Genomic DNA, 13,299 nt, shown 5'->3' with positions numbered 1-13,299 from the left:
CAACTTTGAACCTTCACCTACCCTAAAGACAGCAGGGAAAGCAGCAGCTTCTGGCTGAGGATGGCACATACCTTTGAGCACATAGGGGAAGGTGGGAGGAGGATTCTTACGTGCTTTCAGGACTCCAGAAGGCTAGGGACAGAAGTTAACATATAAACTGGTTTAAGTGATCAGAAACAGGCTTAAACTGGCATGGCGAAGGGGGCAGGGAAATAGTTTATTTCAGCTGCATCTTTAACAACTGCATTTCAAATCATTGCCTGCACAGCAAAGGTAACTAAGACCTTGTTAAAAATGTTAATCGAAGAGCCATCAAGAGACATCAAGACTGCAGTATGGGGCTAACAACTTTGATTGTTTCTCAATTATTGACCCATCTACCTAGCAGAAAGTGTTTTCCTATGCAGAGACTTAGTGGAGGAAGGGTCAAGATAGGACCCTTCAAAAGGAGAAGACTCCACTCCATCCCACTTCTGGCAGAGATTAAAGTAAGCAGCTGGTAAGGGGAGGGCATGTGAGGCGGGGGGGGGGGTGTGAAGTGATTCCTCTTAGCTCCCTCAGGCCATGGGGGAGGGGGAAGAGGCTGGGGAACTGGGTTTGTCCCTTGCCACCTGTAAGCACAGAGCCAAGCCCTGCAGGACCAGACTGAGCAGTGGGAGGTGTTGACAAAAACCTGGCACAATCATCACATGTATGTGCTGGAGACAGAGCTAAGGGAACAGAAGAGGATCCTAGACTGCCTGGGTTGGTGTAACCAAAGAAAGCAGTGAACTACATTTACATTATAAAGCAGAAGCTGTAACAAGGGGGAGACTGGAATACCTAAGCAGAGACTTATCTTTTTGGTTTATTACATACCAATTATGTTAGACTAAGTTGTGTGTGTACTCACTGCAGTGGTGATATGTGGAGAGTGCATGGGGGTGCATGTGCACCCCCTGAGAGTGCTGGTGCAACCCCTGACTGGCTGTGCTCACTGCTTAGGCAATGGGCAGGGGGGCTGTTGGGAGTGCCAACCAATCACTGCAGCCGCTCCCAGAAGTGGCCGCAGCTGCTCCTGAAAGCAGCTGCAGTGATTGGCCGCAGAGGGGCCTCCCCTGGTCATCAGAATCAGTCACAGGGGAGGAATGTGCTCCTCCTGACTAAGGCAGCACCAGTCACCCATGTCTCACTGTATTTTACTGGGTTGTATCTTAGCTTAGATGAAGGTTTTGATTGTTTTGTCATAGGCTTGAGGTTGCAAAGTTCTGTGTTCAATACATGCTCACTTCAGAGAAAGGATTATTCTTGTTCAAGCTTTTATGAATTCAATGCCACTACCTTTTTCCCCACCCCATCCCCCTCCTCAGTCTAGCAGCAGCTGTTCCCCCTCCCTTGAGTGCGGGAGGGGGGAGGCAGAAGCCTGGCAGGCACTGCCCCCCCCAGCCCACTGCAGTCCCAAGCTGGAGTTCCATGTGGGCCAGAGAGGTGATTTAAACCCTCACCCCAGTGTGCTAGCTCCAGGCTGTTGCCTGGCCATGTCCCCTCTGCTCCAGCAGGGAGGGGGAAAAAGTCTCTCTTCCTTCTCTTCCTTCCCCTTTGGCAGTGGCTGACAGGCATGCTCTAGCACCCCAAAGCTTCTGGCTTGAGTCACTGCAGCCTTGTGGTTGCATTTCCTGCATCAAAAGTGAATGTCTGTCCATTTGCTCTTCGGTTCATGCTCTGCAGCTTAGATTAACCTGCAAAGACCGAATCAGTTCAGCCTCAGGCTTTTTGACTGTTTGTACCTAACTGAAAGTTCCCCAGAAGTTTCCATGGCAAGGTCCAGTCATGCCACTGTACCCCCTCTGGATCCGCCTCTTCAGCAATTTCCTTAGGAAAATCCTGCACCTATCATTTCACACAGCAGGGTTGACAATTCCCACTGCAGACTTCCCATCCTTCCATTCAGGAAGGATTTGTCATGGCATAAGAATTGGAACACCCGTGCTCTAATCAGTCTGAATCAGACTGACATATCAAATATATTTGTCAATCTACCTTTTCTCACGCATTACCTATTGCAAATAATATGCAGACCCAGGCAAACTGAAGGTAGGAGAATGGAGGCTATTGACTGCTGAAGGAAAAGAACAGTAATAGAATGGTCTGCTAGATACACAGTATAAGGTTTACTCTATACACAGGATTTTTATTCTGCCTTGTCTTTCCCTTCTACCTACCACAGCAATCAAAGTAATCAAACACTTCTGAGTCTCCTAACCAAAAGTTAGGGTCACTGCTCCATTTTCTTATTAAGAGAAAGAGGGAAGGAGTCCCTTGGACCAGGAAAAAAGAAACAAGTGGAAGTACAGCTGTATGAAGCCATGTGGTGTTTCTGGAAGCCTGTCATGGTCCTACTTTCTTTCTGAAATGTCTTTACAGTAAAAAAAAAAAAATGATGATTCTGTTTCCTCTTCTCCTACTGTGCATAGTGCCTTTATGGTGAACCTGGACTCTGAAGGGAACAAAGATGTACATGTATGTTTTCTTAAATAAGGTGGTTTCAGCTAGCTAAATGTCCACAGTATTTCTAGGGAATTCATATCCTCAGCATTAACTAGTGAGATTTGAAGAACTTATCTATTTAGTTTATATACACTTCACTATTAAGCCCATTAAACTAGTGGATTAAAGATTCTTTTCCCTTTTTCATTATCTTGAGCATGGATGTTGCTGCCTTCACTGGCAACTATATCTTTTCCTGGTAATATTCTTGGCAGCTATTTTGTATGTGTGTGTATCATTGTGACATTTTAATTCTCAATAATCTCCTTTCACAGCAAAATAGATTTTAGCTAAAATCTGCTCTAAGGTTCATCTATACAGAACTTTCAGTATTAGATTTTGACCCCATATATTGCAAATATACACACACGTATATTAATAGCTATATATTAACCTAATTAGGTTTCCCTATATCATCTTGTAACAGCTGTACAAAACTTGCTTTGTGAATATGAAAGACTACTATTGTAAATGGCAACTACTTAATCAAGCTGACAATCAATCATTATTCCAAGTTAAGTTAGAAACAATGGTCCATTTTTTCCCTTGTCATCTCCCAGTTGAAGTCTTCTGGTTGGATTGTAGTCATTGGTTAAGCTTTCCAGTACTATAGAAACAATTAATCCTCATTTGGTTACATCCTATGTCTCCAGAAACAATGCACACGTTATTCGTTCAGTAGCCAGCATACTTTGTTGTATTTGTGATTGTTGTTATTTACATAAATAAACAATCTAAACACTGCAGATACAAAACGCCTGAAAGAAGTAGAAACTCTCAAATAGATTGTTATAGTACCTATCACATAATTATATACAGATAATTATATATTAGCTATACATAAACACACACTCTTGGACCATGCGTCTGTGCCTGAGTTGACTTAAACCATCTGGATGTGGAACTGCCCTAAATTAAATTTCTCGTATATTTATATATATCTATATTATTAAGAAGCTCACTATGCTAGATCATTTTATCATCTAGAATAATTTTTTTCAGAAAATAAACAATATTTTCTTGGCTAAAAGTCAAAATACATTTTCTCTTTCTTAGTCTCTTTCTCCTCTTTTTCCATTTAGCCTCTTAATTTTAATCACTCACTTTTTTCTTTTTATACTTTAATTTTATCCTTTTTTGTCAAAGAAGCAAAGATATACAGTATAGTTCTGCTGTAAAATAAAACATCTTCCTTTTTAACATTCCTTTCAAGGCCTGATGTTGTTTCCCTTTTAATAATGCCAAACAAGAGTAACTTGACTGAAGTCAGTCATATTACACTGGAGTAAAGAGCACCAGAACCAGAGCCAGTGCCTTTGGATAAACTGCCCATAAGGAGTCGAACATTGTAAGTTTCTGTGGATAGCAGAAGTTCAGGCTGTTTACAGAGGGCAAACCCACCCATCCCAAATAAATGGTGCTTTACTTTAAGCTTGATGTGCAACCGCATCAAGCGCAGAGTATGCCCAAAAGAGGCATTGCATTAGTTTGACCTAGCTTGCCCAACTTCTGTATAGATTGGGCACTCCACCAGAGCTTTTTGGTGTTTTTCTCTAATAGATGATTGAATCAGCTATTAGATAAAAGATGCTGCAGAGCTGGGACAAACTAACACAGTTCATCTTCCTGTAAAGTGTGGTGTTTTGGGGTTTATTTTCACATCTGTCAGCACCCTCAAATATCACACACAAATTCTTTTTACCAGCTCTGAGAAGCTAAGTTTTACTGTAATAAATGTCCTATCTGGTTAGAATTAAGAATTCAGCCATCCTTTATTTGCTTACTGGACTTCTAGCATCATTCACCTGTGTTCTCATTTTGTGTTGATACCTTTGCACCTATGATGAACCATAAGTAAACACTTTGGCTAAGTACAGATTTTAAAAAAGCCTGAGGCAGAATTGATTGACTATATGTGTGTTTCTGTAAGCAGCATAGGTTAATTTGGTAGCGAACAGAACACATGTTCGCCCTTTGGTGGGTGGGGCATGCAGGCTGCTTGCACTGGCCGAGAGCAGCAGGTTGGAAGCACTCTTGCATGGCTCCTGTTGAGCTCTCTGGGCTGCCAGAGATTGGCAAGTGCAGCCGAGCACAGCCAGGCCACACCTGATTAGCTGCCGGGCACAGGCAAGCATGCCTTCGCTCCCCCCCACCATCATCATCAGCCAAAGGTATCTGTCAACTGCAAGCAGCTTGCCCATCCTCTGCAGCCCACTCATTCTCCCTGGGACTATGCGTGCTCACAGGGACATTTGTGGGTGACTTTCATGTCCCTGGGTGGACTCCTGCACCCATAAGTCCAAAATTAGTTGTTCATTGTTTCTCACCTCCTCTTTTTATCCCCATTTTGGCATTTTTCTCCGCTCCTCTTGGAAATGAAGGTAGACAATCTAAGGAGTTTTTCCTTGGTCTTTTCATGGTGACCCTCCATCTCTGCCTCTCTCTGTGAATTTCCTCTGAGTTTTAGTCTATTTTTTCTTGCTTTTCATTTTTCTCTGCTATAACAGCAAGGTATGCTATGTTGATAGTATGCATATAAAAATGAATTAATGAATTTAAAGCCTTGGTCATGGCAGGTAATCAGTAGAAATACTTAAATGCTTAAAGTTAAGCACATATGCAAGTGTTTGCATAATTAGGATCTACTGTGTTCATTACAGTATGAGAGCATTTGGTACTGTATTCTATTGAAATTACATTTTATATATTAATCTTTCCTGTGAGAGAAATATGTTTTACACAGAGTAGATTATTAGGCCAATTCATTCAGTCCTTACTCAACCTCACCCCCAATAATGTCACTTACAAGTTTAACCTCCAGAGACTGAGGAATGCACAGATGAATAATTTACCATAGGTAAAATGGAACAGAGTTCTACCATGGAATAACTGATGCATTTCTGGGGGGAGAGTTAGGGGAGTATATGCTTTTTGTTTGCAGTAAGTGGAAGATGAAGTGCAGTAGCTTAAGCTTTAATGAAAGAGAAACAAGTTACTTATGTTTACTTTTCACTTACCTTGCAGGAAGTGTGCATGTGAGCAGCTGCTGTGGAGCAGCTGACATATGATTAATCCCTACTCTTTTTACCCAATGATAAATTATTCACATGTTCAAAATGCATAGCTGTTTAACACAGATAATGGCCCTGACTTTCCACTGATGTACACTGGACCTGTAACCAGAAGTAAAGGGCAAGTATAACTTTAAACCACCTTGGAGGCCCCAAAAGGGTTAAAGATACCAGGATAATGCTGCATGTTAGAACAGCATATGCTGGAGCATTTTACGAGCTGTTTTACTTTGCAGCAACAACAAGCAGCCCCCAAGGGTGTTTATAGCAGCTAGGTACAAAGACGCCATAACTATGTCCCTTTTTCCTTTGCTATTCCTCCTAAACTGGCAGCTGGGTAAGGTGGACTTCAAATTGCTATGATGGTTCAATGCCAACAGAGAATCACATTTTCTAGAGACAGTCAACTTCTGGTAAGAGAATCAGTATTTAATACTGCTTTTCATAGTTTGATTTTTATATAAAAGGTCCAGCTTATACTTGAATCAGACCAACATTTGGAAGATATTATTACTGAATAAGCTTATTTCCAAATGTTACTCTAATTAATGTAAGCACGTGGAAGTTAATGAGGAAATTATTCCTTAGCTGTGGAGTACAAAAGCAATAAGCGCCAGAAAATTATTTGTACCTTGTGGCGTAATCTTACTAGAGGCTGATAAGGCTTGAAGTCCTTGGCTGGCCACCCTTCTGCTCCCAACAAAATGCATCCAAGAAATAGAAAAGCTGTCCACCACATATACATCCTTACTGGTCTCCTCCTGTCAAAATAAAAATGGTAAAGGATCAATGACAGATTGCAATTCATCATTTTGTCACAAGTAATACATTAAAAGCTCAAAATACTTAAATTTCATGTGTCAAAACCAGTTATCATTATTCAACTGATGGCCCATTTAAAAAAAAAAAAAAGGCTAGTGTTTGGAATGGTATTTTACTGGATTAAATCCTTTCTAATCAGAATACAGCACTTGTATTACAGCCTGACAGAAGGAAAACAAGCAAACTTGAAAAGGGAAATCCATAAAAAATTACCAAAGAAAAAATCCCACATTATTTTCTTAAAACTGAAAAGAACAAAAAGGTGAACATTTATAACAGACCAATTTTTTTGTTCATAATCAGTATGCAAAAATACATTGTCCCCATACCAAGAGGTATTAGGATGTTCTCTCTCAAATATCCACATTTATCTGAATCCAAGATGACTTCAAACTTAAAATGATGCCCTAATAATTTGATTCTATACATGGAAAATTATACATTTGTTATAATTTTTCATGTGTAGAATCTAATTATTGGAGGGTCCCTTAAATTTGTCCCTTTTACTGCTGTGATAGGGAAAACAGTTGGGGATAAGGCAGGGAGCCAGAATCCCTTCCCTTGCTTTCTCCTCTTCTCCCACGACCTCCTGCTCCTTGCTACTGCTCCATACCCTATACAGCACCTTCACTCTGACTCCAGGCACAGCTCCAGCCCCAGGCCTGGGTTGGGGCCAGAGCCAGAGTTGGAGCAGCAGTCTCCCCTGTGCTCTACCCTACTGCTGAGAGCCAGAGGTGTCACCACCACTCCTGCCTGGCCACACCAGGGTGGCTCATATGGCATGGAAGGGGACACAGGGCAGTGGATGTACAGGTGACACTTTGCAATGAGGGTCTCTCCTAAGCCCTCCCCCCAACACACACTACATGGTCTCAACCATACCCCCTCATCCATACCCCCACAACTCCCTTACTGCATGAGCTAAGCCAAACTGGCCCGACAGCAGCAGTAGTAACAACTCTGTCCCAGAATCTGAGCCTGAGCCAAAGCATCTGTCTGCTTTGGGCTCATACTCAAGTCTAGGATGAGGCTTTTTTTTCTTCATATTGAATGGGAAGGGGTCATCTTGGATTTGGGTAAATACAGTATATATTCACTGTTCTACTTATCCTAGTAGGTAAATTAATCCAAGTAGTATACAAAGCATTGTACACTTATGTATGCTGTTTCCTATATTCTATGAGTTGACAGATGATGCCTGCACTGCATAAGTATTCCTAGTTTGTTAATTAAACTCTCAGAGTCCTTCTCTAGTACATAATATAACTACTGTAAAAATCAGGATAAGTTATATGAGGTAGAAAAAAAAAACAAACCTTTTTTTATTATTATTATTTTTGTTTCAAACACTCCAAAACAGAGTTGTAGATTATTTTCATGAGTACTACCCAAGGCCAGAATAAAACACTGGAGGGTAGCAAAACACTGGAGTAGGATACCCAGAGAGGTTGTGAACTCTCCAGTCTTGGAGGTTTTTAAGACCCAGCTAGAAAAAGCCTTGGCTGGGAGGATCTAATTGTGGATGGTCCTGCTCTGAACAAGGGATTGGAGTAGGTGACCTCCTGACACCCCTTCCAACCCTAATTTTCTATGATTCTATGATAATAGAATGAAGGTTCCAAAGTTTCGTAGGGAGTAGTTTGAACACTGGCATAAAACAGTATTGTTCTAGTGGACTCCCTAAACTTTTATTACCTGCAGAGCAAGTCAAAATAGCTAGAACACAGGATACTATAGTCTTATCGTTATATTTACACCCCAATTTAATGTGGCATGACTATTGAGTGGGAAGAAGCATGGTTTAAGACTATTATTCCACAGCCCATAGGTTACCTAAAGAAGTCTCAGATAATGTGTTCCCCATCAGTTAAGTCTGTCAGAGGCAGAATAATAAAACAAGACCACCATGAAGCCCAGAGCCCCAGACTGGAACCTGGAAACTATGTTTACAGGGTATCTATTAGGCTTAAGAAATTTTCTATTTCCTCATTAAAGATTTGCTCAGTGGATTTATTTTGTTTGCTTTGAAATGTATTCACAATATATTATCTATGAAAATTATACCTTGAAATAAATAAATATCCTGTGAATAGGTGTTTGCTAGCCATCACCCAAAATTATGGGGAGTGGCACACAAACTACATGTAGACATTTGAATCTATGTTTTGTGCCACAATTTGAAGGACTGCACTTTGAAGAACCCAGTAACAAATTCAGATCTTAGTTACATTTGTGAATAATAATGTAGCATCTGTAAACTTACAGTTTGTCTCAATACATTCAGCTCAGACAAACTCAGAGTGATCCATAAACTAAAACAGGAAAAATGCTAGAAAAATTATTCTAAGTTATTGATCAGCTTCTTTTCTGAGATATCATGCTCAAGATTGTGCCTGCAGATCCACTGCTGTTACTCTGCACATTTATAGAGTGACACATAATTTCTGGAACAATTTCAGGGGTTCCTTATCTCCTACTAAGAGGAAAGATGTTCACACAGATGGTAGGCTAGGGCTTAAGAGACTCATTCCTGGTTCTGCCCAGAAAATTGTGCACGTCTCAATTTCGCATCTCAAGAATCAGGTTCATAATTTCTTGGGGGCATCCTTTTTCTGTCTTATCTATTTAGATTGTAAATGCTTTGAGGCAGGGACTACCTTTTATTGAGTGTGTATGCAGAGTATAAAAAAGTGGGATCAGAATCTTGTATAAAGAGTTTAACTATTAATGTAGAAAAAACAATAAACATTTCCATTTAATTGGACTTGATATGGACAGGGAAGAAACAGGGGCTGCATGAGGGGATGGGCTAGAACATTTATCAGTACATGACTTAACAGCCATTACTCTCTACTCTGCAAAGAATGAAAGAGCAGGAATGTTGAGAATCACTACAGGTTCAGAAATTCAATAATTTATAACATTTATAAACTATGACTTGATTGGGAACGGTTTATCTGGTCTCAGCATCTGAGGTAGGGCTGTGTGACGTTTCGGTTGCTGATTCAATTTAGAGGAGATTCGGCCCAATTTGGCAGGTGAATCTCCAAATCTGAATCAAATCAGGAGACCAATAAAAAGGTCTGAATCGATCTGAAACCTCCAAATAGATTTAGAAAAGATTTGGAAGCGATTTGGTGATTTAGAGATTCAGGCAGTCCCCACTCACCACCACAGGAAGCTGGACCCAGACTCCATGCCGGTAAGTAGGGGTCAGGGGGGTGCTGGCAGAGGGGGAAGGGGACCATGGGGAGACGCCCACCAGGCCCCGTCCCCTCCCTGCTCCCCCAGCCCCCCTGAGCACCCCCAATTCCCGCTCACTCTCCCAGCCACGTCAATGGCTGCCCTGCCTGGCCCCAGCGCCCTGGTACTTTAGGAAAAAAAATCCCTGCACTCACTGGCTGCTACAGTGGCCACTGGGGCCTCTGGGGGCTCATGGCAGAGCTCCTCCACACAGCATGGGGCAGTGGGAGGCATCAAGGAATGTCCCCCTTCCCGGAAGGAGCCAGTGAGTACAGGGCTTTTTTTTTCATTCTCTTTTTATTCTTTAAAGTGCCGGGACGCTGGGGCCAGGTGGGTCAGCCATTGACAGGGCTGGGACAGCGGGTGGGAAATGGGGCCTATTCAATTCAGAGATTCGGCCAATTCAGGAGCAGCCAAATCTCTGAGTCAGATTCAGACAAATCAATTCGGAATAGTGATTTGAATCACCAAATTGAATCGCTGTCCCCAAATCGGCCGAAGCTGAATCCAAAGAGAATACTAGCTGCTTCGCACAGGCCTACTGTGAGGAACTCTCCTTTACCAAGTTCTGTTGAACCTAGTATGTAGGGGAAGGATTTCAACTTGAAAGACTTTATTACATATCAATTGTCTATAGATAGTCAGTAAGGTGCTCCACACATTTGTGATACTATGTACATGATAAATAACATTTAAAAAAAAAAACAAAACCTGGAAAGTTACATCATGAAGATCTTTTGAAAATAATGAAAGCCTACTGATGAGATCACATGTTTTACAAATGGCCCACAGTACACTGCTACTGTCAGTCTGGGTTAGATTCTGCAGCTGAAAAAGGTATTTTACCTGTGTTTAGAAAACACTCAAGAGTTTTGGAAACTCATGCTATCTAAGTAACAGTGACTGCTAAAGGACTGATTCAAACACAAAATTCCCAGTAGTTTAAAAAAACCTCCCAACCCTGCCCCTTCTCCTAACCAAACCTAATGCCAATGAAATTCAGTGAGGTGGATTTAACAGGTCATAAGATGGTCTTTCATGACTTATGTTTAAAAAAATGCATTATAGCTAATAAAGTAAAATAATTAAAATTTTACATTTTTTAACTTTATATTTCTCATTTACAGCTATTTTTAGAGTTGATCATATAAAAAGAGCTAACTTAAGAGAAGAAGCTTTAAAACAGCTCTCTTAACAGAGAGATTATTTATTTAATAATATTTTGAAGTACTGTCTTTAACCCAAAATGAAGAAACATGTGAGGAGCCATTCTTATTTGAATTAGTAACCGGCCATTTATGGACTGCTTTGGGCAAACTCTAAAAAATCCTGATTCAAACCAACTCTCTGTAACTTGATTATGATAGAGAGAAATCTGAAAGTGACATTTAAAAAATCCTGATATTCTCCTCACGCAGCTCAGGTAACAGGACATTGTTTGTAGGCTGTGTAGGGAGATGAAAGGGACAGAATCCTTCTGTTCAGATCCAGAGCAACTCCGGCTGTTGTTACAACCACTTATCTGGGATTGGCAGAAGGATCTGCTCATAACACATGACGGGTGCATCTACACATGAAATTAGCGTGCCTGATTAAACTCCAGTGCAATTCGTGCTGGATTCAACTGCTCCCAGATAGCAAATCAAACTGGGACTGCAGCAAATCAAACTGGGGAGGTCCCAGGCACATGTGAAGATGATGACTGAGAGCAAGGAGCCTGAGAGTCAGCTTTCGGTGGTGTCGGGTGGTGGTGTCAGGTGACAAGAGGGACTGGCTAGGGCAACAAGGGTGCTACACTATGGGACTAACCAGCAAGCAGTCCCCACACTGTAGCACCCTTGTGCCCCAGGCAGCCCCAGTCACAGTCTACACATGCATTTTGGTGCACATAAGTACCCCGACATAGGATAGTACTTGTCCCAGGCAGTACTATCCTATGGCAGAGTTAATTAATTTACGGCACCCTAATAAGGGCACATGTATAGATTGTGGCACTTTACCATGAAGCTAATTAGTCAACTTAGCAGTAAAGCACATGTGTAGACGTGCCCTATTACTCTCATTTCAGGCTGAGAGAATTTGTCCTTAAGGTTACCAACCAGATTGCTAAATTTAAAAGTTAAAAATTATGCAGTATGCACAGTACATTACTATCCATGTCATAAACTACATATATCATGTACTTTTGCAATCTCACATGCAGCATTCTAAGTCTCTGAGTAGCTTAAGAATTATATATAGTTTTGATCAGCTTGCCACATTTTCCGCACCCTGTTCCTTACCCCATTCTGGATTTTCTCTAACAAAACCGCACTGGCTAGACCTATATTATTAAGTCCCATGCCACTGACTGATGAACATCTTACATGTATGGCCCATTAGAGCTAAGACAGGAGATTTTAGTTATTGAAAAGAGATTTTCAACTTTGTAATGGGATACACAGCAAACATTTCTAATTTTGAAAGGCCCTAAAATACCAGACTTTAAAAAATATGACTAATAAAAGAGGCTCCCAGACATTAATAAGAAATCAGAGTGTTTATGTCTCAGTTACTTTTGAGAAAACAAAAAACCTTTTCTTAAGGCACATGTTTAATGTTCACCAGTATGTCTGATTTTTCTAATTATTTGTTGATGGTTGTGAACATGAGTATATGTATGCTTGGTGGAATGCCAGCTTTTTGTGAGTTTGGCTCATTTCTAACTCATTTGGCATTATGTGCAACTAGAGCAGATTTCATGAATGTAGATTCAGATGGTTTGAGCTACAGTAATCAATAAATGACTCGTTCACTGGTACTTAAAATAATAGATAGAGAAAAAGGAATACAGCTGGTGAGGCAATTCACATAAGGTTTCCAGAAAACACTTTTTAGGCACTTATGTGGCCAACATCACTGTATAATCTAAGCACCTCAGATGCTTAGGTTTATCTCTCCTTACTCACTAAAATCCTCTATGAATTTTAAGTGATTAAGCTCTCTGTTAATGAAACTGGTGCATGTCTCCTGCTGAGCCTCAAGTAACTCCCAGTGATATTAGGAACCCACATTATGTAGAGCATAAAAGCCATATACTAGGTTTTATCAGCAAACATCTTGTGCCTATTCAGCTTCTACAGAAGTCTAGAGATTTCCTAAAAGTCTGTGGATAATTCATTCATTTTTCTAAAATATAAAATTTGATTTTATATCATGAAGACAAAATATAATTGGTCCTATCCACAATGTATTATGCTTTTCTGTTTCTCACCCTACAAATGCATATTTCTCATAGAAATTAAAATATGAATTATGGGTATATAGGGAGGAAAAAGTCAAGTAAATTAGTAAGGCATTCATAACTTCATAAATACTAGATACACGATGGCACTACATCAGACTTGTACTACGGGTATTTGTAAGATATAACATAAGATTTTAATCAATGAGACTCTTATGGGACCTGTAAGAGAGCATTTTGCCAGAGATGCAGTATATACATTGAATCCATCATGTAAATGTAAACAGACAACACAATAAAGAGATGAAGTTTGAGATATGTGCAAACCATTCTACATATTCAGTATTATTCTATCTTGAAACATGAGATAGAGGCAAGTAGCTTGTGAGCAAGCTTAATCATAAGTGTGTATTT

General features: G+C 40.5%; 1 protein-coding gene across 3 annotated transcripts in view; it reads right to left on the bottom strand.

The window, feature by feature from the left end:
* Positions 1 to 13,299, bottom strand: part of FSTL5 (follistatin like 5) — a 627,705-nt gene that overhangs the window by 576,422 nt on the left and 37,984 nt on the right. For all 3 annotated transcript variants that reach the window (XM_019481445.2, XM_019481443.2, XM_019481444.2), the window contains exon 2: positions 6,229 to 6,358. In XM_019481445.2, the coding sequence (XP_019336990.1) occupies positions 6,229 to 6,342 (114 nt within the window). In that variant the 5' untranslated portion in view covers positions 6,343 to 6,358. The remainder of the gene's footprint in view (positions 1 to 6,228; positions 6,359 to 13,299) is intronic.

This window comes from Alligator mississippiensis, chromosome 2, assembly GCF_030867095.1.
Source record: "Alligator mississippiensis isolate rAllMis1 chromosome 2, rAllMis1, whole genome shotgun sequence".
NCBI classification, from domain to species: domain Eukaryota; kingdom Metazoa; phylum Chordata; order Crocodylia; family Alligatoridae; genus Alligator; species Alligator mississippiensis.
This window is presented reverse-complemented; position numbering and strand designations above follow the sequence as displayed.